General features: G+C 40.9%; 1 protein-coding gene across 1 annotated transcript in view; it reads left to right on the forward strand.

Annotated features, from left to right (window-relative positions):
• Positions 1 to 711: 711 nt before the first annotated feature.
• Lrrc34 (leucine rich repeat containing 34) overlaps positions 712 to 25,099 on the forward strand; it is a 29,700-nt gene continuing 5,312 nt past the window's right edge. Inside the window, exons 1-7 of the mRNA XM_055626123.1 lie at positions 712 to 763; positions 980 to 1,092; positions 2,642 to 2,763; positions 2,869 to 2,933; positions 3,551 to 3,634; positions 11,504 to 11,632; positions 21,125 to 21,220. Coding sequence (XP_055482098.1) covers positions 755 to 763; positions 980 to 1,092; positions 2,642 to 2,763; positions 2,869 to 2,933; positions 3,551 to 3,634; positions 11,504 to 11,632; positions 21,125 to 21,220 — 618 coding nt within the window. The 5' untranslated portion in view covers positions 712 to 754. The remainder of the gene's footprint in view (positions 764 to 979; positions 1,093 to 2,641; positions 2,764 to 2,868; positions 2,934 to 3,550; positions 3,635 to 11,503; positions 11,633 to 21,124; positions 21,221 to 25,099) is intronic.

Below are 25,099 nucleotides of genomic sequence, written 5' to 3' on the forward strand. Positions count from 1 at the left end.
GTAATAATATTTACTATTGATACATCTTTTAGTTAAGCAATGGTTAGTCCTAAACAAGCTGAATACCCAAATCACCACGCAGAAACTTGGATTTATTTAATTAACCTAGAACACAGTGCTAGGCAATAGTTACTACATCCTAAATCTCCAAGCCCGTATAGTTTCCTACCATTCAGATTCACCCATTATACTTGCTCTTAGTGATATCTTAGGTCTGTTTCATTTCTCCAGGAGTGGTTCTAAGCCCTCTACTGTAGATTTTCTGCTCTTCTCCTCCCACCTGCTTCCTTCCTCTTCCTCCCACTCTGGACCAGGATGTCCTACCCTATCCTCTCCATTGCTCAGCATTCTGGCTGGTTGTTTTAATTGACAATATAGAGAGCAAATGGTAGCATGTGATAAACTTGAGACAGGTGATGCTTACAATAAGCATCACAATGCAATGTCCGGATTGAAACCCAGTAGTGAGGGAGAGAAATCAGCATTTGAATGAGCAAGGGTAAATTGTATATATTCCAAAAGAACATTATTCCAACACTAATCCAAGTGTGTGATTTTTCAGGTCCTTCTTGAACTGGATTGCTGAACAGAATTGTCTTCACTTGAGGCTATTTCCAGAAACCCAGTCATTTGAACCTAAAGAGGCACATGCAGTCTTTAGATTTAGTTTGATTTTGCACACTTCCCTTGAATGCTTGATTTTGCCTAGCATAATTTCTCTGGACACCTTTTCCTCAGCTACCAGACCCAACACATGGCACAGGTCAGTCGCCCCCTTTCAGATAGGGTGCTGATCAGTTTGCCCACCCTAGCAGGAGACATTTACAACCTGTTTGGCTCCGCCCTCCCCATCTTTAGTTCCCTCTTCTTCCCTACCCTCACTGTATATCCATATTAATTTATTTGAAAGAAGCGTGGTTGTTGTTAGCTTTGGGGATAATTGACATGTGATAATGGATGCATTGATGTTTCCAAGTAGTTTACGGAGAGCTTCCAGATACAGTACAGGCACCTTTGTTCAGAAAACTCACGGGACTGCAATCCTTTCATACTGAACATGCTCGCAAAAGTGGATGAAGATATTAAAAACGGGTAAGGAAGAGAAGTATTCTGCTGTAGCGTAAGTACTCACTGATTCTCATTTCTGTGAAGCCCTGGGCCATTCAGCAGTTTTATCCCCAGTTGGAAATGGCTTGGTAAATGGAGATAGCTACCAGGTAGACATGTGACACTGTCTTAGGTATGGCATCTGACACTGAGGCGAACATCAGACCAGGAGCCCTCAAGCCAGGGCTCCTGCAGTTATGCCTTAGTTGCTGTGAGCTGAGCGAATTCAGGCATATCCTTTGTTCCGGTTGCTGCTCTCGTTTCTGTTTTGTTTTGTCAACTTGACACATTAAATTTACCTGGGAAAAGGCACCACAGTTGGGAAAATGCCCTTATCATATGGCCTGTTGTGTAGGTCAGTGGGGACGTTTTATTGTTTAGTGATGAATATAGAAGGGCCCAGCCAACACTGTGGGGTAGCCACTCTAGACATGTGGGCCTCGGTGGTATAAGAAAGCAGACTGAGGAAGTCAGGGAGAGCCAGCCAGCAAGCAGAGTTCCTCTATGGCTTCAGTTTCAGTTTCTGCTCCAGGTCCCTGCCTTGAGTACCTGCCATGACTTCCCTCAGTAGTGGAATATGACCAAAAGTTGTAAAATGAAATGATCCGTTTCCTCTCCATGTTGATTTGGCTGTGTTGTTTTATCACAATAGTTAGGTCTCCTCAAAGTAGTCAGTGTTCTTATGTCTAAAGTGGGTTTGACATTAGCTCCATCATCCTGACACAACCACCTAGAATCACTCTGGGGAGAATGAAGACTTTTCTATATTTGGTTAGCTTTCACCCATAGCTGTAGAGGATCTTCTTGAGTTAATCGGTGTGGGTAGACCCAGCCCACTGAGGGCAGGGTCATTTCTTAGACAGGGGTCCCGAACTGGATAAGACTGAAGAAATCAAGCTGAATACATGCAAGCAATTGAGCAATTGTTTGTTTGTTTCTGTATGCTCTTAACTGTAGATATGAAGTAACTACGTGCTTAAAGCTCCTTCCACTATGTCTTCTTATCAAGGGCAGATAACTTGAAATCAAAACCTAAAACCAACATTTTCTTCCTTAAATTTCTTTCCTTTTTATTCCCCTTTCCTTCCTTCCTTCCCTTTTTATTCTCCTTCCTTTGTTCCTTCCTTCCTTCCTTTTCTCTCTCTTTCTCTTTTTCTTTTGTTCATTCATTCATCCATTTGTTTGTTTGTTTGAGACATGGTTTCTGTGTATAGCTCTGGCTGTCTGTCTTAGAACTCACTTTGTAGACCAGGCTGGCCTCAAACTCACAGAGATCTGCTGACCTTTGCCTTCTAAGTGCTGGGATTAAAAGCGAACACCACCAGAGCCCAGCTGTTAACTTTGTTTTTGTCCAAATGTTTTATCAGGACAAATTATAGTAGGATAGTGGGATGTATGAGAGAAATTTAATGGTAGAGAAATTAGCTATGTTAAACCAGATTGCAAGGTCTCTGATATTACTATTCACACGTGAAAGGTTTCAGATTTTGTGTTAACATTGTCCTCCTCACTTTCTTTGTCTTTATTTTGACAGACAAGAGGAAGAAATCACATTACACATTGGTGGTAACAATCGCTTAGTCCCAGTACAAAGAATAACAGGTGAAGATTTTTGGATTCTTTCCAAACTTTTAAGGAACCAGTCATGGATCAATGGTATGTTTGACTAAGAGTAAACACTGCCTGATTTTCATTTTCCTGATTTTAAGTATTTTTTTTTTAAATAAAGAATATCAGTTTCTTTTCAACTGTATGTTTCAGGTGTGGATGTGAGGTATAACCTCATAAGCGATGTTGGTGCCTACTGTGCTGCAAAACTGCTTCAGGTATTACAGTACCACCAAATACCTTTATCCATTGTTCTGCTGAGAGATGAGACTAAGTAGATAATGGCACACAGGAGAACACTAAGTGTGGAAAACACAAGGGTCCTAAATCCGGGCTGTAACCCCAACTCTTTAAATACATGGAAACCTACTTGTATTTGGTCTCAGGAGAACTGATATCAGGAGCTCCTGAGGTGTCTTTTTGAAAACCTGTATGCCATGGTTAAATACTCAAAGATGTCCATACATACAATTGTTGATGAAACTGAATTGTCTTTTTCTTTCAATAATATTACAGTTGCAGCATTTGAAAGAGAAAACAGACTGTTTCTTCTTAAATGGTGATTGCCTTTGTTGGAATTCTGTTAGATTTTATATGGAGATAAATACTTTTAGCTAAATAAATTGTGTACATAGATTGATTGAATTCCAGTAATTTCTTTCTCTTCTAATAATCACTTAGAATTATCACTTAGAATTATCACTTCTAATTATCACTCTTCTAACCAAGTATCACTTACTTAAACCTTGTTTAACGACCTTGGATAAATTCTTTGTAGAGATTGATTGATTTCTAGTAATACAAATACAATAGCTTCTTTATTTCCTTACTGTAGAAACAACCGATTATCACTTACTTAAACCTTATGTTTAATGATATTGGACCAGACGGTGGAGAAATTATTGCTAATGCGCTACATGTAAGTATTTATATATCTCAAAGTAGTATTTCATTTGTGGATTTCAACTCCTGTAGTTTGGAAACAACCAAAATTAATACGGGCTTATATTAGTTCAACTATTATTGAGGCATTTGTGGGAAAATGTGATTGTGTATGTGCTGGAAGGAACGCTTGTTCTTGCAAAGGGCCAAGGTTTGCTTCCCAGCAACCAAACAGCAGCTCACAACTGTCTGTAACTCTAGTTCCAGAGGATCTGACATACACACAGGCAAAACCATAAAATAAAAATAAATAAAATCTAAAAAAAAAAAAAAAAAGAAAGAAAAGAAATGAGGACAGGGGAGACAGGGCTGGTGAAGCTCTGGGTGGACAGATCTACCAGGAACTGGCTTGGAGGGCGCTTGGGTCGTAATCTGGCAAAGAGTCTAGTTGTCTCAGTGTGCTGAAACCTCGAGTGAGACTGAATTCAAAGGTGATGACTGGACTACACTGTTTGGTGGAGGCAATTTCAAGACAACATAGCAAGTGAGCTGCGACATGATGACGGCTCAGTCAGTGCCCTTAGTCAGGTTTAGAGGGGAAGAGGGCTGGGGTATACAAAAGAGACACTGGGAAAGGAGGTAGGTGTGGATAGAGCATTGGCGGCATGTGCTCACAGGCCATCTGTAACTGTCAATATTACTACATGAAGTGAAGCCTCATGCTTTGCACAGACAATAGAAACATTGCCTGGAATGCAAGACTGTTAGGTGGAGAGCTCCAGTAAATTTCCTGAAAAACAAAAACAAAAAACCAAAACCCCAAAAACTACAGCCTTCAGGGCACCCTGTCAGAAAACCTAAGGAAGTTTTCATGCCAGCGTCAACTATGTAGGCAGGCAGAGGTTGCTGAGTTCCCGGGAGGCCAGTTAACGTCATGAGCTGCAGCCAAGCTCAGGGGCACCGTCCATGAAGTGCAGGTTTTACAGGTATGCAAGCGACAAGTGTGTGGAGACTCGCACCAAAAAGGTTTCAGAATAATGCTGAAGGTGCAGCAGGTGCAGCAGAGTCAGATCCTTGCACGGGGCTTCTGAGCTGTGCATGAAGGTGTTGTTGTAAATAAAATGGTACGGGGCTAAATAATGTTTATTATTATTAGCTGTATAATTGTTATAGTGGTATCATTTAACCCACTATCATAATCAATAAGACACAGACACCTGAAAGATTTTATAAATGCCTTATAACACCTTGCGCTGGGCAGATATCATTTTCCATCTATGATATCTCAATAGCCTCACCATCCATCTCCTAGCCCCCATCTGATGCCGTCTGCCTTATCCTATCCAGTCTTATCTGGGCTCCCTTCTACCCATAATTTTAGAAATACTTGCTTGTATTTTTCATCTGGGCCTTTCCATGCCATTATTGGAGTCCTTCCTCCCGGGCCCACGTGGCTACTTCTCCCTTCTCACCTATAGCAGAGTCCTTCCTCCTTCTCACTTACCATGTGTCTCTTTCCCATCATTCTCCTGTCCCCAGAGCCCAGGAAACTTAGCCACGCCTACCTCATTCTGCCCTGCCCAGGTTTTAAGCCTTTTAAACAACCAATCAGGAATAATGTCTTAGGCAGGTTTACACAATAACGGTAGGGCAGTAATTAGCATCAAAATACAAGCATCAGACCAACCCCTAACATAAAGGTATGGGGTGAAGTCTAAGTGGTAATGGAAAGCCATGATATTGGAAATACCAGAAACATGGGGTGTTTATCAAGGAAAGCTGTAGGTAGCAAGAGGAGCCAGCCCATCAAAAAGGCCCTAAGTGCCACAGGGAACAGAGCTGGAAGGGCAGAGTGACCCGGACGCAGTGGAGCCCCAATGCTCGATATGCAGCCTCAGGTTTGATCTTGCTGTGGTCAGGTCCTTCCATGTTGTTCTCTCATTTATCTCTGTTGGAATGCGAATGTGTATGGCATCGTATATGGGAAGAGTGTAACTTTTTCTCTCGTTTTACAGGGGCTCACAGTTAAAAGAGTACCTTTTTAAAAATTCAGCTTCGGAATGAAATTGGAACTGCTAAGACTTAGGGGGATCTTGGGAATGAGCTCCGTGCAAGTTGCTTATGCAGGACTAGTGGGATGTAGTTTATAAATGATATGTTTAGATATCAAGTTGACAAAGAGTTGGTTTATTGTAATGTCTCATGTTCACTGTCAACTCGACTGGACTTGGGCTCACATAGGAGACACACCTCTTCGTGTGTTGTGAGGGCATTTCCAGAGGCTTAACCAAGGTGTGGGAGAACATACTGTAAATGTAGGTGGCACCCTTCCATGGGAGATGGGATTTAGATTGAATAAGAGAAAATGGAAAAGGACATCAGGCACGGTGGTGCATGCCTCTAATCGTAGCACTGGGGGAGACAGAGGCAGGTGGATCTCTGTGAGTTCGAGGGCAGTCTGGTCTACAAAGTGAGTCCAGGACAGCCAAGGCTACACAGAAAAACCCTGATGAGCACCCGCATTCATCTCTCTCTGCTCCTTGACTGTAGTTGCAGTGTGACCAGCTATGTTGTTCTTCTGCTATGATAAACTCTATCTCCTGAACATTTTCTTCCTTAAAAACATTAACAAACTTAATTGCAATATAATTCACATATGTAAAATATATTCTCCCAAAGTTTTCAGTTCAAAGGGAAGTTTCAAAGTGTATTTAAGAGGCTGGGAGTGGCGGTTCATGCCTTTAATTTTACCATTTAGGAGACAGAGACAGGCAGATCTCTGTGAGTTTGAGGTTGGTTTGGTTTACAGAGTTCCAGGGCAGCTAGGGTTACATAATGAGGCCCTATCTATCAGTAAATTTATTTTATTCACAGAGTTGTGTAAATAAACCATTGTTATTTGCAGAATATGTTTATTCTAAAATCACCACCACCACCATTATTTTTAGAGTATTTTTATCTGTGTGTATGTGTGTGTGTGGGTACTTACAGGCATGTGTGAGTGCGTGTGACCATATGCTCCCATGTGGAGGCCAGAACAGGAAGTCCAGTGTTGTAGATAACTTATATCTTGTGGGTCTTTTTTAAATCACCCACTCTAGCTCCCAAATAAATGACACAGAGACTTATATTTCCTAATAAGCTTTAAGCTCAATAAGCAGGCAGATAAACATTTATACTAATCCTCTATGCTAATCTTGTTATTTCCCAGCGACATGCCCCAAGTTACTATCCACATTGGTCCTCCTTGGACTGTTGATCCATCTGATCAATTCCTCATGGTGACATCCTCCTCTATCTCTTCTTTCTTTTTTCTCCCCCCCCCCTTGTGGTCCCCATCTGAGACCCCAGGTCTGGGGACAGAAACTCTACCTACCTCTCTTCTGCCCAGCTATTGGTTGTCCAGCTTTTTTAAAATTAACCAATCAGATATAATTGGGGACCAAAGTTTATACAACATTGATCAGAATATGTGACAATGCACTTGTCATGACTGCAGCCAGATCTCAGGGCCCAGAATTCAGCATTTGTATACACAGAGCCCCAGACCAACCCACAGCATGTCCCCCTTTTGTCTAAATTAAAAGGCTCTTTCTCTTACAATTATAAACTATATACAGTAAGAACAGTTATGAAAACTATCATGTAATAATAACATTCTCAATGTCCAGTCCATTTGTGTTTGGCAACAGAGAAAACACTCTACTATCAATCCTGTCTTGGTGAGTTCAGAGTTCTATACCTAAATATTTTTCTGTCAGTTTGCATTTAACAAACTAAACATTTTCTTAAATCCAAAACATATTAAGCTTAATTGTGAGACTATAACTGTCTAGTCTTCAACCCCATCAGAGAATTAAGGAGGAAAAAATATTGCCTAAGTGTGTAGGAAGTGCAGAGTAAGCAGCTTCCAAAAATATAGAAATGGGAGATAGCTGGCTGCCTGGACAGTCACCCAAATTTTCTCTGGAACATTGGGGCATCATCTTCAGCCCTCTGGCCCAGTATCTGAGACCTTTGTGTGAAGCAGAAATTGAGAAGGACTGCCTACTGTCCTGGGCTGTCCAAGGACTAGCTTGGCAAGTTTTGGCAATCAACCTCTTTGAGTCCTGCTTGCTCATAGCTTGGATAGCATGCTGTCTGCAGTTGAAGCAAAGGCAGTTTCCAGTCCAGTGGCTAGCTTGCCACATTTGAAGTAAACTCCATATGGAGGTTCTTCGATGTCCTTTATCTTCTTTGAGGTAGGCTGGGGGTTCTACCAGGAACTGATATGTCTCAGTATCAAAAGATTCTTTTATTAATAAAATGACTTTAACTGCCATATTTTGTGCATCTCTAAAGGTTTTGAGAAAATCCAAACTCTCAAATGTCTTCATTGTGGCGAACAAGGTCATTTAAAAAGAATTGCAAAGAAAACCAAACTAATTCTGACAAAGATCCTGTGACCAAACCCTAACAGTTCAGTATCTTCTTTTACCACCCTCAGCATTATTGCCATAAGACAAGTTTTCTTGGTAAACTGTAAGCCTGCCATTTAGATTAGGCTGGCTAGCCATGAACACTCAGGATCTATCTGTCTCTGCACTTCATTGCTGGTGTTACAGGCATATACGGCCATGCTTGGCTTTTTACTTGGGTGCTGGGGACTTGAACTCATGCTCATGTTTGCAGAGCAGTGCTCTTACCTGCCAAGCTATCTCCCAGCCTTTATTTCCAGCCAGAGAAAATCCTTATACTTGTTAGTACAGCCTCCTTTCTACTCTCCAGCCTTTGCAGCCAGTAGTCATAATTCATGGCTTAATATTTTCAAGATTCATCAATGATGTTGTAACATACTTTGAATTTTTCTTTACGTGCATGAGTGTTTTATTTGCTTGCATGGCTGTGCACCACACACTTGCCTGGTACACTGGGAGGCCAAAAGAGGGTGTCAGATTCCCTGGTATTGAAGTTATGGATGGTTGTATACCATTTGGATAATCAAACTTAGGTCCTCTGGTACAGCAGCCAGTGTTTTAATTGCTGAGCTATTCCTCCAGTGTCATAATAATTTTGAGGGACCGTCAAATTGTTGTCCCAAGTAGCTACATCTTTTTACAATTCTGTCAACAATGTGAGTGTCCTAGGTCCTGCCATCCTCCACAGAACTGTTACTGCCATCTTGGTCCTCACCATCTGAGTGGTGTAAGGAGGCATCCCTAATGAATAATGGACTCAATCTTTCCATGGTTGTTTGTTCTTCCTTTGGAGGAACCTTTGTTCAAATCACATGTATTTTTAAAGCCTGGATTTTGTCTGTTTTGAGAGGATATCTCACCTCCACTGGAAGTCCCACCTGGCTAATGCAAGCGGTGAATCCCCAGCTGCTAGGAGTCCCAGATAGATATCTCTCACCTGGTGCTCTCCCTGAACTTATCAGTTTGAACAGCTATTTCAGGGTTGGACTACTTAGGACTTTCCATACATGGTGTAAAATCATGTCAGACATAACAATTTTACCATTTTCTTACCTTATTTTCCTTCATGGTCTCTTGATTTAGTTTTGGTGTTTCACTTGTACCTATGAACATATTTCTTCCAGATTTCCCAATTAGTTGGAATATGTTTCCACACAGAACCTTAGATTTCATCTTCTGTTGTAATATATCTTTCCATCTCCAACTTTGTTGAGCAGTCTCTTTCTTTTGGTTACTTTGGTTAAGGGTTTGTTACTCTTGTTCATCTTTTCCAAGAATCAACTTTTTGTTTCACTGAGTCTATGGATTATCTTTTTAGTGTCCATTTCATCACTTTTGGATTTTGTTTGTGAGTGTGTGTGTTGTGTACATGTGTATGTCCTTGGGAATGAAGTCCCAAAAGTTGATGTTGGATGTCTTCCTGTCACTTGCCACCCTATTTTTTGAGACAGAGACTCTGACCCTGGAGCTCACTTTAGCTACAGTAGCTAGCCAGTGAGTCCCTGGGCACTGCCTACCTCACCCCTGCTTCCCCCACAGTTGGGATTCCAGATGCACCAGTGTGCCTGTGTCATTAGAATTGGAACTTCACCCACTAAGCCACCTCTCAGCCCTTGTTCTTATTTCTCTAAGACCTTCTGGTACATACTTATCTAGTTGAGTCCTCTGGTTGAAAAAAACAACAAAACATTGTTTGGGTATATGTCTGTACACATGTATGTGCTATGGTGCATGCAGAGGTCAGGAGACAACTTGGAGAGTCGATCCTCTTCTTACAGCATGTGGGTCCTGTCTTAGCGTTTCTATTGCTGGAATAAAATGCCATGCCCAAAGTCAATGTGAAGAGGAAAGACTTTAATTCATCTTACAGTGCGTAGTCTATCATCCAAGGAAGTCAGGGGAACTTAAGGCAGGAACTGATGCAGAGGCCACGAAGGGGTACAGCTTACTGGCTTGCTCTGTTGGCTTCTCTTTTACACCATGGAACCACCAGCCCAGGTCAATGCTACCCACAAAGGTCAGTGCCCTCCCACATCAATCAAATGTTAGGAAAGTGCACCATACACTTGCCCAGGGGCCAGTCTGGTTGGTGCTTTTTCTCAGCTGAGGTTCCCTCTTCTCAAGTGACTCTAGTGTGTGTTAAACAGACACAAAACTAGCGAGCACAGAATCCAGCTTAGATAGTTAGGCTTTCCACACTGAGCCATCTTGTAGGCGATTTTATTTTTAAGTGGGAGTATCCACAGCCACAGGCTTCTTCAACAAGCACCTCTGCTGTGGCCTTAAAGGTTCTGAGAGTTCAGTTTTTCATTGGGTTCTAGGAATTCTAAGCACCTGGGTTCTTCAGTGACCCACTGTCATTCATGACCTCCACGATCTTTCCGTCCATGCATTTGTACGGTTACTGTGCTTGATCTTGCCATGAATTCTAGTTTTATTTCACCGTGTTCTAGATACAAGTACCTATTTCAATTTAAAAAAAAAAAAACAACAGAAAATGTGATTTATTTCCCCCATGCAGTCCTATAGGCTGTGGAGAAGACCGTGTTCCCTTTATTATGTAGTGGTCTTCTGTCTTCTAAGTTTGGCTTGAGGACTACTGTTTCAGATGCAAGTATAGCTACTCCTTACTTTGAGTGACCAGTTGCTTCATAGATTGTGTTTGGTCATATGCCTCTGCTAATAAGGTGTTGCTGCTTTCAGACAACAGCTGGCTTTTTGTTTTTAAGATTTCTTTGTTTTAATTTTATGTTTACTTTTCCTGCATTTGCGTTTCTTGCAGAGGACCTGGGTTCAGTTCCCAGCAGATCCTAACTGGATTTAACTCTAGTTCTAGGACATCCAACACTTTCTATTGGTCTTCATGGACACTAGGCACGTACATGGTACATACATGTGGGCAAATGGTCATACACATAAAAATAACTTAAAACAATTAAGTCAGAGTTGGGTAAGTAGCTCAATGACAGAACAGCTGCCCAGCACAAGTGAGGCCCTGGCTTCACTCGTGCATGTGGTGTGCACACGCCCGCTCACCCACACATGCATTATAGAAATGGGGTGACAGCCGAACACAAGGATTTAGGGGATGAAGAGTGTTCTGGAATTAGCTGAGTGAAGTAGAAGCCACTGGACAGTTTGGTCATCTCTTGCCATGTGAATTTCACCTCAACAATATGTTTGTCTTATGAAACACATTTACAGAATTTCCAATGGGAGCATACTAAAATCTCCTTTATTTCCCAGGTATTTGTTTCTTGGTCATTCTTTCTATTAATAGATTTGGTTATCATGAGTCATTTGGTACTGCTTTTACAGAACATATCCCACTCTTTCTCTGTAAAAATGAGTTTTCAAATAGTAATTCAATTTCCTGACTTATTTCACTGAGAGAGGATTTGGGGTATTCAAGTTTAGGCAACTAAGTTTTGATTCTTTTTCTTTTCCAGAAAAACAAAACTCTCAAATACTTGAGAATGACTGGAAATAAGATTGAAAATAAAGGTGGCATGATTTTTGCGTCAATGCTGCAAGTTAACACATCCCTGGAGAAACTGGATGTGGGTGACTGTGACCTGGTGAGTAAGCTGGTTGAGAAAAAATCACTGAGGCAGCAGGTACCCCCCCCCCCCAGGGACGCAGTGCGAGAGGATTGTTCATGAAGCCAGGCAGATGGTGAGGTTTGTTGTTCATTTTTGAGCAAAATGTCTTGCCATATATCCTAAACTAGCTTAAACTCACAATTCTCCTGCCTCTGTTTCCCAAGTGCTGGAAGTACGAGCATATGCTGCTACTCTGACAAGACAATTTATCAATGGTTATTCTGGCTCTTTTGGAAATGTGATTTTCTGTTCACATAATAATATAGACTGTTTAACAAAATCAGATTATAGGGACTATAGAGATGGGCTGGCATTTAAAAGGATTTACTGCTCTTAGAGAGGACCCTGGCTCTCTGTACCCATGTGGTAGATCACAACCACCTGTAACTCCAGTTCTAGGGCATCTGGCACCATCTTCTGGCCTCATAGACACTACATACATGTGACACATAGACATAAATGCAGGCAGGACACTTGCACACATAAAACAAGAAGTTTCAAAAATGATATTATAAGAAACCCAATATTAGAGTAATTAGCATAACAAAGATATTTCTAATCTCTTTGCATCATTGATCTGAACCCATATGTGACTTTACAGAGAAAGAGCATGCTCATTTGCATTAAACAAACACCACTTCATCAGTACTAATATAAATTCCTTTTGATAGAAAATATTTTGCAAAGAGTATTTGTACCATGAAAGTTGTCATAATTCTAAAGGCTGCTTGGAGCCTTTATCCACTGCAATTTTTGCATGTCCTCAAATAATAAATCTCACTTGCATAATCATGCTTTCAAGTCTTGAGACCTTTAAATCTGTAGTATAACCTCAGATTAACACCAAATCAGTAGGATACAAAATCTGCAATGGTTTGGAAGGATATTTTTAAAGGGGAAGATGTGGCTACGACAGCTCTGGGAAGCAGGGAGTTAATGTCTGTTGCTTATACACACTAATCACTTGCAAGATACTTAAAGCCTGCAATGGTAACTCTCAGATAGGCTCTGCCTCTGCTTTGTATTTATTTGAGGAAATGTGAAATCAACTGAGAAAAGTGCTTAAAACAAACAAAAAACCCAAAAAAACCCAATTACTCTGATGTTGGGGAGGAGGTAATTTTATTTGATGAGACAAATGCTTGAAACCTGAGGAGGTAATCATTAGGAGTCAGGAAGCCTGAAGGTTACAGAATGAATTCAAGACCAGTTTGGACAACTTAGCAAGAACTTGTCTTGAAATAAAAGAAAACTTAAAAAGGGTTGGCTATATAGCTGAATGTGAGTCCATGCCTAGCATACACAAGAGCCTAGGTTTAAACCTCAGTACTGCAAAAAATAAAACCCAAATTAACAGGATAGTATTAACTTAAACACTAAAATAATACTAAACCTCTTTCCTATTAAGCTATATCAAGTCACAAGGTAGGTGAGTGTGTGAACAGAGTTAGATACCTTCAAGTTCATGGCAAGGTTCTATGGACAGATCATGGGGTGGAGGAGGAATCTGATACAAATGTAAATCATAAAAAGGCTTGAGCCGAGGGATTCAAGATGGCGGCGACCAGCATGCACCAGATCTGAAACTCCAAAATTGGTGAGTAGAGGGGCAGCGGAACATCAACATTGAGGCTTCCTGGGTGAGAGGGGACAACCTGTGAGTGGAGACCATTTGATTCAGGGCTCCTGGGGACTTCTCCGGGGACTGAGAGTGATGAATATTCAATTCCCCTGCACTTCCCCTTGTTGGGCCTCCCTCCTTGGCAGAGGTGGCCCACAGTGCCCGCTGCTCCTAGCACAGAACTCCTTGCTTGGTATCTGAGACAGAGAAGGTGGGCTTCCCAGATCCTCAGTGGCAGACTACCAGCTGTACCAGCCTCCTGGGTTCCGGGTCTGCAAGCAGCTAAACAGGCTCCCCAGGGCCTGCCAGCAGGCATCTGTACCAGCCTCCCAGTTCTGCAGCTATAGCACTACTGAGCTGACAAATCTCCTACAATTGCATTTGTCCTGGCAGGCCCAAATCTGAGAGTAGAGAACAGGGGGAACCCCTGTGATTTCTGATTAGGCCTGCTAGAGTGAGTGCACCTTCAAGTGAGTACACGCAGAGTCCCAGATCCAGGGTCCCTCTACACTAGCAGCCAGACATCAGATCCCTCCCACCCACAGCCCCACTGTGGGCAACATAGGGATTCTTGGGACAGTGTTCTCAACATTGAAGCCTCTGTTCTGTGGGTCTACCAGTGGAGTCCAGGCAAACAATTCCTGTAGCCCAGACAGATCTGAATACCAGGTATTCAGGGAACCTGTGCATGTGCATTGTGTCTGCAAACAGTGCCAGCGCCCACACCCCCTCTTGTGCCTGCACACACACCCCCTACCCCACATTTCTGGCATCTACACTCTCTAGCACCCTTTCCTTCAAGGCACTTCCGCACACATGCCTGCGCTTGCTCACCCATCTTGTGCACCCACACCCATGACTGTCCTCCCTTACTTACAGCTGAAACACCAATGCATAGCCTCAAACCAGTGGACCTCCCTCATATTCCTGAAGAATACTCCAGACACCAGAGAAAGACAGACCCAGTCTGAAGTACAGACTCCAGGAACAAACAGCGAAGGTTACAGATAAGCAGATGCCCAGATGTTGGCATAAAAACACATCCAACAAAATCAGGACATCATGGCTTCACCAGCAACCCTCAAAATAAATGGATATTTCAATTCATCGTAAACACAGGAAAATGATTTTAAAGCTATGATTATCCAGTTATTAGAGGCACACAAAAAAGAAACGAACAGATCTCTCAAAGAAATTGCCACATAAATGGAGGCAAATAAAGAGGAAACGAACAAAGCTCTCAAAGAAATACAGGCAAATACAGCCAAACAAATAAAGGCACAAGTAGAGGCACATTTAGTAGCATATAGAGAGGAAATGAACAAAAAAATAGAGGCCATCATGGAAAGGCAGGAATCCACATTCAAACAGATGAAGGAAATGGTGCAAGACATGAAAACAGAATTAGAAACAATAAAGAAGCAATAAACAGAGAGAAAACCCTGCAGCTGGAAAACTTAGAAAAAAGATCAGGAACTACAAAGGTAAGCATCACCAATAGAATACAAGAGATGGAAGACAGAATCTCAGGTGCTGAAGATACACTTGCAGAAATTGATACTTCTCTCAAAGAAAAAGTAAAATTGGAGAAGTTCCAAACACAAAACATCCAATAAATCAAGGACGCCATGAAAAGATGAAATCTAAGAATAATAGGAATAGATGAAAAAGAAGATTCTAGGCTCCAAGGTCCAGAAAATATTTTCAAGAAAATCATAGAAGAAAATTTTTCCCAACTTAAAAGAAAGAGATGTCCACAAACATACAAGAGGCCTACAGAACACTAAATATACTAGACCAGAAAAGAAACTCCTCATGTCACATTATAGTCAAAACATTAAATCTACAGAACAAAGCAAAAAATATTAAAAGCAGGAAGGGAGAAAGACCAAGTAACATATAAAGGTAGACCTATCAGAATCACACCAGACTTCTCACCAAAAACTATGGAAGCCAGAAGGGCCTGGGCAGATATCATGCAGACTTTAAGGGACCACAGATGCCCTACTATACCCAGCAAAACTCTCAGTAAACATAGATGGAGAAAACAAAATAGTCCATGACAAAACTAAACTTGAACAATATCTACACAGCAACCCAGCCCTACAGAAGATACTACAAGGAAAACTCCAACAAAAACAACTATACCCAAGAAAACATAGGATACAGATAATTTCTCAACAAAAATTAAAAGAAAACAAGCAATGAATGACCGTAACACCACCAACTCCACAATAAAAGAAACTAACATTCATTAATAACTATTATCTATCAACATCAATGGACTCAATTCTCCAATAAAAAGACACAGACTAACAGAATGGTTGCAGAAACAGGATCCAACATTCTACTGCATCCAAGAAACACACCTCTGCAATAAAGATAAACACTACCTCAGAGTAAAGGGCTGGAAAAAGGTTTTTCAAGCAAATGGACCCAGAAAACAAGCTGGGGTAGGTATCCTAATATCTAATAAAATATACTTTCAATCAAAATTAATCAAAAAAGGAGGAGTACTTCATTCTTATCAAAGGAAAAATCTACCAGGAGAACATCACAATTCTGAAGTCTATGCCCCAAAAGAGGAACACCTACATTTGTAAATGAAACATTATTAAAACTTAAATCACACATCGATCCCAACACCTTAATAGTGGGAGACTTCAAAACTCCACTCTCATCAAGGGACAGATCATATAGACTGAAGCTAAATAGGGAAATAAAGGCACTTACAGAGGTCCTAAGTCAAATGGACCTAATAGATGTCTACAGAACGTTTCACCCAAATTCAAAAGAGTATACCTTCTTTTCAGCACCTCATGGAACCTTCTCCAAAACAGACCATATAGTTGGTCACAGAGCAAGCCTCAACAGATCCAAGAAGATTGAAATAATCACTTGTATCCTAACTGACTACCATGGACTAAAGTTGGACCTCAACAACAACAGAAATAGCAAAAAGCCTACACACACATGGAAACTGAACAACTAGCTACTCAATGACAGCTGGGTTAGGGAAGAAATAAAGAAATTAAAGACATCCTAAAATTCAATGAAAATGAAGGCACAACATACTCAAACTTATGGGACACAATGAAAGCAATGCTAAGAGGAAAATTCATAGTGCTAAGTACCTTCAAGAAGAAATTTGAAACATCTCATACAAGCAAATTCACCTGAAAGCCCTAGGATGGGGAAAAAAAGAAGCAGACACCCAAGAGGAGTAAATGGCTGGAAATAATCAAATGCAGGGCTGAAATCAATAAATTAGAAACAAATAAAACAATTCAAAGAATCAATGAAACCAAGAGCTGGTTCTTTGAGAAAATCAACAAGATAGACAAACCCTTAGCTAAACTAACTAAAAGGCAGAGAGAAACTATCCAAATCAGCAAAATCAGAAATGAAAAAGGGGACATAGCAACAGACACTGAGGAAATCCAAACAATCATTAGGTCTTACTACAAAAGCCTATATGCCACAAAATTTGAAAATCTAAATGAAATGGACAATTTCATAGATTCCACTTACCAAAATTAAATCATGATCTGGTAAATAGATTGAATAGTCCTATATCCCCCAAGGAAATAGAAGCAGTCATCGAAAGTCTCCCTCTAAAAAAAAAACAAAAACCAAAAAACAAAAACAAACAAACAAACAAAAAAACCACCCAGGGCCAGATGGTTTCAGTGCAGAATTCTACCAGACCTTCAGAGAAGAGCTAACTCCAGTTTTCTTCAAACTATTCCACAAAATAGAAATAGAAGGAACATAACCAAACTCATTCTATGAATCCACAGTCACCTTGATACCTAAACCTCACAAAGACCCAACAAGAAAAGTGAATTTCAGACCTAACTCTCTTATGAACATTGATGCAAAAATACTCAATAAAATACTTGCAAACCAAGTCCAAGAACATATAAAAGATATCATCCACCATGACCAAGTAGGCTTCATCCCACGCATGCAGGGGTGGTTCAATATACAGAAATCCATCTATGTAATCCACCATATAAACAAACTGAAGGAGAAAATCCACATGATCATCTCCTTAGATGCTGAAAAAGCATTTGACAAAATCCAACACCCATTCATGTCTAAAGTCTTGGAGAGATCAGGGATACAAGGCACATACCTAAACATAGTAAAGACTATACAGCAAGCCTATAGCTGACATCAAACTAAATGGGGAGAAACTTAAATCAATCCCACTGAAATCACAAGGTAAGGCTGCCCACTCTCTCCGTATCTCTTCAACATAGTACTTGAAGTCCTAGCTAGAGCAATAAGACAAAGGAGATCAAGGGGATACAAATCGGAAAGGAAGAAGTAAAAGTATCACTTTTTGCAGATCATATGAAAGTATACATGAGCGACCCCAAAAATTCAACTAGAGAACTCGTTCAGCTGATAAACATCTTCAGCAAAGTGGCTGGATACAAACTTAACTCAAAAAAATCAGTAGCCCTCCTGTATACCAAAGACAAAAGGGCCAAGAAAGAAATTAGGGAAACAACACCCTTCACAATAGCCACTAATAACAGAAAGTACCTTGGGGTGACTTTAACGAACCAAGTGAAAGATTGTATGAAAAAAAAACTTCCAGTCTCTGAAGAAAGAGATTGAAGACAATATCAGAAGATGGAAAGATCTCCCATGCTCATGGATCGGTAGGCTTAACATAATGAAAATCGCCATCCTGCTAAAAGCAATCTACAGATTCAATGCATTTCCCAACAAAATACCAACACGATTCTTTACAGACTTTGAGAGAACAATTCTCAACTTCATATGAAAACCAAAAACAACAACAACAACAACAACAACAAAAAAACAGAATTGGCAAGATGATCCTGTACAACAGCATATCGTCTGGAGGTATTTCCATCCTTGATCTCAAGCTGCAATACAGAGCAATAGTAATAGTAATAAAAACTGCATGGTACTGACATAGAAACAGAATGGTGGATCAATGGAATCGAATAGAAGACCCAGAAATAAACCCACACACCTACGGGTACTTGATTTTTGACAAAGAAGCCAAAACCATACAATGGAAAAAAGACAGCATCTTCAACAAATGGTGCTGGTCTAACTGGATGTCTACATGTAGAAAAAAGCAAATGGATACATATTTATCATCCTGCACAAAACTAAAGTCCAAGTGGATCAAAGACCCCAACATAAAACTAGACACACTAAATCGGTTAGAAGGAAAAGTGGGGAAGAGCCTAAAACTCATTGGCACAGGAGACTACTTCCTGATCAGAACACCAACACCACAGGCTCTAAGATCAACAATCAATAAATGGGAGCTCATGAAACTGAAAAGCTTCTGTAAAGCAAAGGATACTTTCGTCTGAACAAAATGAATGCCTACAGACTGGGAAAGGATCTTCACCAACTCTATATCTGACACAGGGCTAATATCCAGAATATATAAAGAACTCAAAAAGTCAAAAAGCAACAAATCAAGTAATCCAATTAAAAAATGGGGTAAAGAGCTAAATAGAGCATTCTCAATTGAGGAATACCGGATTACAGAGAAACACTTAAAGAAATGCTCAACATCCTTAGTCATCAGGGAAATGCAAATCAAACAACCCTGAGATTTCACCTTACACCCATCAGAATGGCTAAGATCTAAAACACAAGTGACTATACATGCTGGAGAGGATGTGGAGAAAGGGGAACCCTCCTCCACTGCTGGTGGGAATGTAAGCTTGTACAACCACTCTGGAAATCAGTCTGGTGCTTTCTCAGACAATTAGGAATAGCGCTCCCTCAAGATCCAGCTATACCACTCCTAGGCATGTATCCAAAATTCGCTCAAGTATACAACAAGGACATTTGCTCAACCATGTTCATAGCAGCTTTATTTGTAATAGCCAGAACCTGGAAACAACCCAGATGTCCCTGTATCTGAATGGATACAGAAACTGTGGTACATTTACACAATGGAATACTACTCAGCAATTAAAAACAAGGAAATCATGAAATGTGCACGAAAATGGTAGGATCTAGAAAAGATCATACTGAGTAAGGTATGCCAGAAGCACAAAGACACAAATGGTATATACTCACTAATAAGTGGATATTACACATATAACACAAGATAAACATACTAAAATCTGTACAGCCAAAGAAGCTAAGCAAGAAGGAGAACCCTGGGTAAGATGCTCAATCCTCATTCAGAAAGGCAAATGGGATGGACATTGGAAGAGGGAGAAAACAGGAAGCAGGACAGGAGCCTACCACAGAGATCCTCTGAAAGACTGACTCTACCCAGCAGGGCATCAAAGCAGATGCTGAGACTCATAACCAAACTTTGGGCAGAGTGCAGGGAATCACATGAAAGAAGGGGGAGACAGAAAGACCCAGAGAGGACAGGAGCTCCACAAAGGGGAGCAAAAGAACCAAAAAATCTGGGCCTAGGAGTCTTTTCTGAGACTGATACTCCAACCAAGGACCATTCATAGATATAACCTAGAACCCCTACTCAGATGTATTCCATGGCAGCTCAGTATCCAAGTGGGTTCCCTGGCAAGGGGAACAGGGACTGTCTCTTACATGATCTCAGTGGCTGTTTCTTTGATTGCCTCCCCCTGAGGGGAGAGCAGTGTTGCCAGGCCACATACACTAGGGTCAGATGGAAGGGGAGGAGGATGTCCCCTATCAGTGGACTTGGAGAGGGGCATGGGAGGAGATGAGAGAGGGAGGGTAGAATTGGGAGGGAATGAGGGAGGAGGCTACAGCTGAGATAAAAAGTGAATAAATTGTAATTAATATAAAAAATAAAAATTAAGGGTTGAGCTGAGGGCACATGGATCTGTACTGATTGGTGCTTTTAAAAGGTCTCTAGCTCCTCTATGGGAGGTGGAGGGCAACAAGCCGATGCCAACAGACCATTGGGATATGTGCTGCAGTCATCCAGATGTGAGATGGGGAGGGCTTGGGCAGGAGTAACAGCCATAGAAACATTCAGAGATGAACTAATTGGAGACATCTCTTGGAGGTAGCAAGTGTTCAGACTTAATGATCAGCTGGATGAGGGGCTGATGTGTGTCTGTGGTGGCACACATCACAAAGACAAAAAGACCTAAAGGACCTGTGGAAAATCTCTTTAACAAGCTCACTTGCACACCCTGCTCTTTTCTGAAGGGGAATGGAGGAGGAGCAGATCTTGGGGAGAGGGGAGGTGGAGGGCAACTCAAAGGAGTGGAGGGAGGGGGAAAGGCTGGGTGTATTGAATGAGAGAATAATTAAAGAAAAAAAGGATCAAAAGGAATGATTGCACAAGGATATAAGTATATGAGACTTCACTTGGAATCCACGGGTCTGTCTCTTCATTTGGGAAAACCTAAAGGACTTAGGAGAAAGCCCAGAGTTGCAACCCAGGAAACAGGCACTGCGATGCTAAGCAACTTCCTGTGTAGGCTGCAGACTTTAGGGCAGGGTAGAGGAATATAGTAACAGTTCACCACAGGAAAGAGATTTTGTAACTTTTAAGAGATGTTTTTGAATAGTTTTATTTGTTTCTAATTGGTTGATTTCAGCCCTGAGTTTGATAAAACAGGGTCAGATGAAAGGGGAGGAGATTCTCTCCAATCACTGGACTTAGAAAGGGGCAGGGAGGAGATGAGGGAGGGAGAGTGAGGTTGGGAGGGAATGAGGGAGTGGGATACAGAGTTAATAAAATGTAACTAATAATAAAAAATAAAAAAAAATAAATCAAGAAAAAAAGAGATGTTTTTGTGAGAACCCAGTTACTTATCTTGAAATTGTAATTGTAATGTAAGGAGACATACACTGTCAACTTCCTTAATGCATTTATCTGTTTGTAGGGACTGCAAAGTTTGATAGCATTTGCTACAGTACTAACTCAAAACAGAAAAATCAAGGGAATAAACCTGAACCGGCCTATACTGTATGGAGAACAGGTCTGTATTCAGAGTGATCAATGTCCATGATAAGACGAAGGTCCTACTGGAGTTTATAGTGCATGGATACACTGCAGTCTTAGAAATGTCCTAATTATATGTAACTGCAGCTTGTAAGTTAAAAGTATTAAAGGGCTGGGCATGGTGGCACATGCCTGTAATCCCAGATTTGGAAGCAGAGGCAGTGGATCTCTGTGAGTTCAAGGTCAGCCTTATCTACAAATCAAGTCCAGGACAGCCAAGTCTACACTGAGAAACCCTGTCTCAAAACAAACAAAAAAACTAGAAAAGTATTAAAAATTATAATTAGGTTTCTTCTTGGCGATTTCCATGCATTTAGCTGTTGTTACTTATGCAGCAAGTTTGTGAAACTCAGGTTCTGTGTAAACCTAGTCATTGAAAGTCTGTATGCTAAAAGTTTCATAAGCCATGATATAAGCCCAATGTCAGCTGTTTTATCATTTGCCATATTGGTATGGCTGAACATTACATCTTCGCATACATAGCAGTTTGGCAAGTTTGAACTTGATGCCTTCTATAGATTAAAGTTTTTGTTGGGGGCAGATAAAAATGTGGTTGCTTTTTTCACAGCTTTTTGTATGGGATTCTTCTCCTTAAAGAAATTAGAACCTTTACTATGGAACCCACGTGGACACTGAACTGCCATGGGCTACATCTGTGCAGGGTTCTAGGTTATCTCCATGCATGGTACTTGGTTGGAGTATGAGTCTCAGGAAAGACCCCTGTGTTCAAATTTTTTGGTTCTGTTGCTCTCCTTGTGGACCTCCTGTCCTCTCCAGCTCTTACTACTATTTCCCATTTCTTTCATAAGATTCCCTGCATCCATAGTAATGGGAACAGGGACTGCTTCTGACATGAACTGATTGGCCTGCTCTTTGATCACCTACCCCTGAGGGGGGAGCAGCCTTACTAGGCCACAGAGGAAGACAATGCAGTCACTCCTGATGAGATCTGATAGACTAAGATCAGAAGGAAGAAAAAGAAACCCTCCCCTACCAGTAGACTTGGGGAGGGGAGTGTGTGGAGAAAGGGGAGGAGGGAAGGGATTGGGAGGGGAGGAGGGAAGGAACTAGAGGGGGGATACAAAGTAAATAAAGTATAATTTAAAAAAATTCACATCAGATAATAGCAAGGATGGTCTTTGGTATAGAGACAAAGCATCCAAATGTAAGGACTCGAGAAGTACTAAAAAAAAAAAAAAAAAAGAAAAGAAAAGAAAAGAAATTAGAACCTGAGTTGGCAAGATGGCTCAGTGGGTAATAAAGCTTCTACTGCCAAGCCTGATGACCACATGATGGAAGCGTAGAACCAGTTTCTGTATGCTGTCCTTGGATCTCCATATGTAAATTGTGGCATTGTGTGTGCATACACACACCCATCCCCAGAAAAAAAAAAAAAAAATTGAGATTAAGAGTTCATTCTATTACAGGCTTACACAAGAGGAGGAAAAACGGAGAAGAAAGCCAGAGCATCTAGTTCAAACAATGAATTTACAGGTTCACTGTTCAAATGAACCTGGAATTTTCTTCAAGTTCAAAGTACTGTCCATACCGTAAAATAATCTGCCCCACTGTTCCTCCTTCATATAACTGAGAATTAACCACATTTTGAAGTGCTATTTTTCATATTTGGAAATGCATTTTTTCCTGTATAGAACTCTTCTTTTGAACCATACCTACACTTAACCAAAACTTGACATTTTGATCATATTTTTATGTAAAGTAATCTGATATGTCCATCAAATTATCCAGGATCCTCAAGTAGACATACATTAAAAACAACATTAAATGTGGCCAGAGAGATGACCCTGTGGTTAAGAGCACTGGCTACTTGCCCGGAGGACCCAGATTTTGTTCCAGCACCCACACGGCTGCTCATAATCATGTGTAACTCTGGTTCTAGGGACATATATACACATAAAATACAGGAGTCTAAATATTTTTTTAAAGATGAACAAAACTATGTGATTTGTTCACAAAATGTGTTACAGGGACTTCTTACAAAATTGCTGTGGCCTACTTAAGCCTTCATTTTGATAAAAATTTAAGACTTTGGTATTCAAATTATCATGAAGGGAAAATGTATGTGTACATGCATACCTTTTGCCTAGAAGCAGCTAGACTGTAAAATTTAAAAACAAGAAGCAAAACATATTTGCGAACTAGAAATCACTATAAAAGGGAGGGAGTCAGATAAAGCAGAGCTGAGGGTTACAAAATAGCCTCCAGAGTGAGAAATGTCTGTGTCTTAAGCTATCAGGATAATCAGTGACAAACACAGGACACACTGAGGGAGCAGAGGTTTAGACAAACAAGATGTAACAAATAGCTCTGCTGGTTTCCTTTTAAAATATTATTGTCATTGTAAACCAAATTATCCACCTTTTTATTTTTTATATTAATTACAGTTTATTTAATTTGTATCCCAGCTATAGCCCCTCTCTCATTCCCTCCCAATCTCACCATCCCTCATCTCCTCTCTGCTCCTCTCCAAGTCCACTGATAAGGGAGGTCCTCCTTCCCTTCCATCTGACCCTAGCCTAGCGGGTCTCATCAGGATTGGCTGCATTGTATTCCTCTGTGGCCTGGCAATGCTGCTCTCCCCCCAGGGGGAGGCAATCAAAGAGATAGCCACTGAGATCATGTCAGAGACAGTCCTTGTTCCCCTTGCCAGGGAACCCACTTGGATACTGAGCTGCCATGGGCTACATCTGAGTAGGGGTTCTAGGTTATATCCATGAATGGTCTTTGGTTGGAGTATCAGTCTCAGAAAAGACTCCTAGGCCCAGATTTTTTGGTTCTTTTGCTCCCCTTTATGGAGCTCCTGTCCTCTCTGGGTCTTTCTGTCTCCCCCTTCTTTCATGTGATTCCCTGCACTCTGCCCAAAGTTTGGTTATGAGTCTCAGCATCTGCTTTGATGCCCTGCTGGGTAGAGTCAGTCTTTCAGAGGATCTCTGTGGTAGGCTCCTGTCCTGCTTCCTGTTTTCTCCCTCTTCCAATGTCCATCCCATTTGCCTTTCTGAATGAGGATTGAGCATCTTACCCAGGGTTCTCCTTCTTGCTTAGCTTCTTTGGCTGTACAGATTTTAGTATGTTTATCTTGTGTTATATGTGTAATATCCACTTATTAGTGAGTATATACCATTTGTGTCTTTGTGCTTCTGGCATACCTTACTCAGTATGATCTTTTCTAGATCCTACCATTTTCGTGCACATTTCATGATTTCCTTGTTTTTAATTGCTGAGTAGTATTCCATTGTGTAAATGTACCACAGTTTCTGTATCCATTCAGATACAGGGACATCTGGGTTGTTTCCAGGTTCTGGCTATTACAAATAAAGCTGCTATGAACATGGTTGAGCAAATGTCCTTGTTGTATACTTGAGCGAATTTTGGATACATGCCTAGGAGTGGTATAGCTGGATCTTGAGGGAGCGCTATTCCTAATTGTCTGAGAAAGCACCAGACTGATTTCCAGAGTGGTTGTACAAGCTTACATTCCCACCAGCAGTGGAGGAGGGTTCCCCTTTCTCCACATCCTCTCCAGCATGTATAGTCACTTGTGTTTTAGATCTTAGCCATTCTGATGGGTGTAAGGTGAAATCTCAGGGTTGTTTGATTTGCATTTCCCTGATGACTAAGGATGTTGAGCATTTCTTTAAGTGTTTCTCTGTAATCCGGTATTCCTCAATTGAGAATGCTCTATTTAGCTCTTTACCCCATTTTTTAATTGGATTACTTGATTTGTTGCTTTTTGACTTTTTGAGTTCTTTATCCAGAATATAGAAAGAACTCAAGAAGTATAGAAGCACCTTCTTTTTTAATTCACTTTGTATCTGCTTTCTAAGTAGATAAATAT

This window comes from Psammomys obesus, unplaced genomic scaffold, assembly GCF_907164565.1.
Source record: "Psammomys obesus unplaced genomic scaffold, mPsaObe1.curated_primary_1811, whole genome shotgun sequence".
NCBI lineage: Eukaryota > Metazoa > Chordata > Mammalia > Rodentia > Muridae > Psammomys > Psammomys obesus.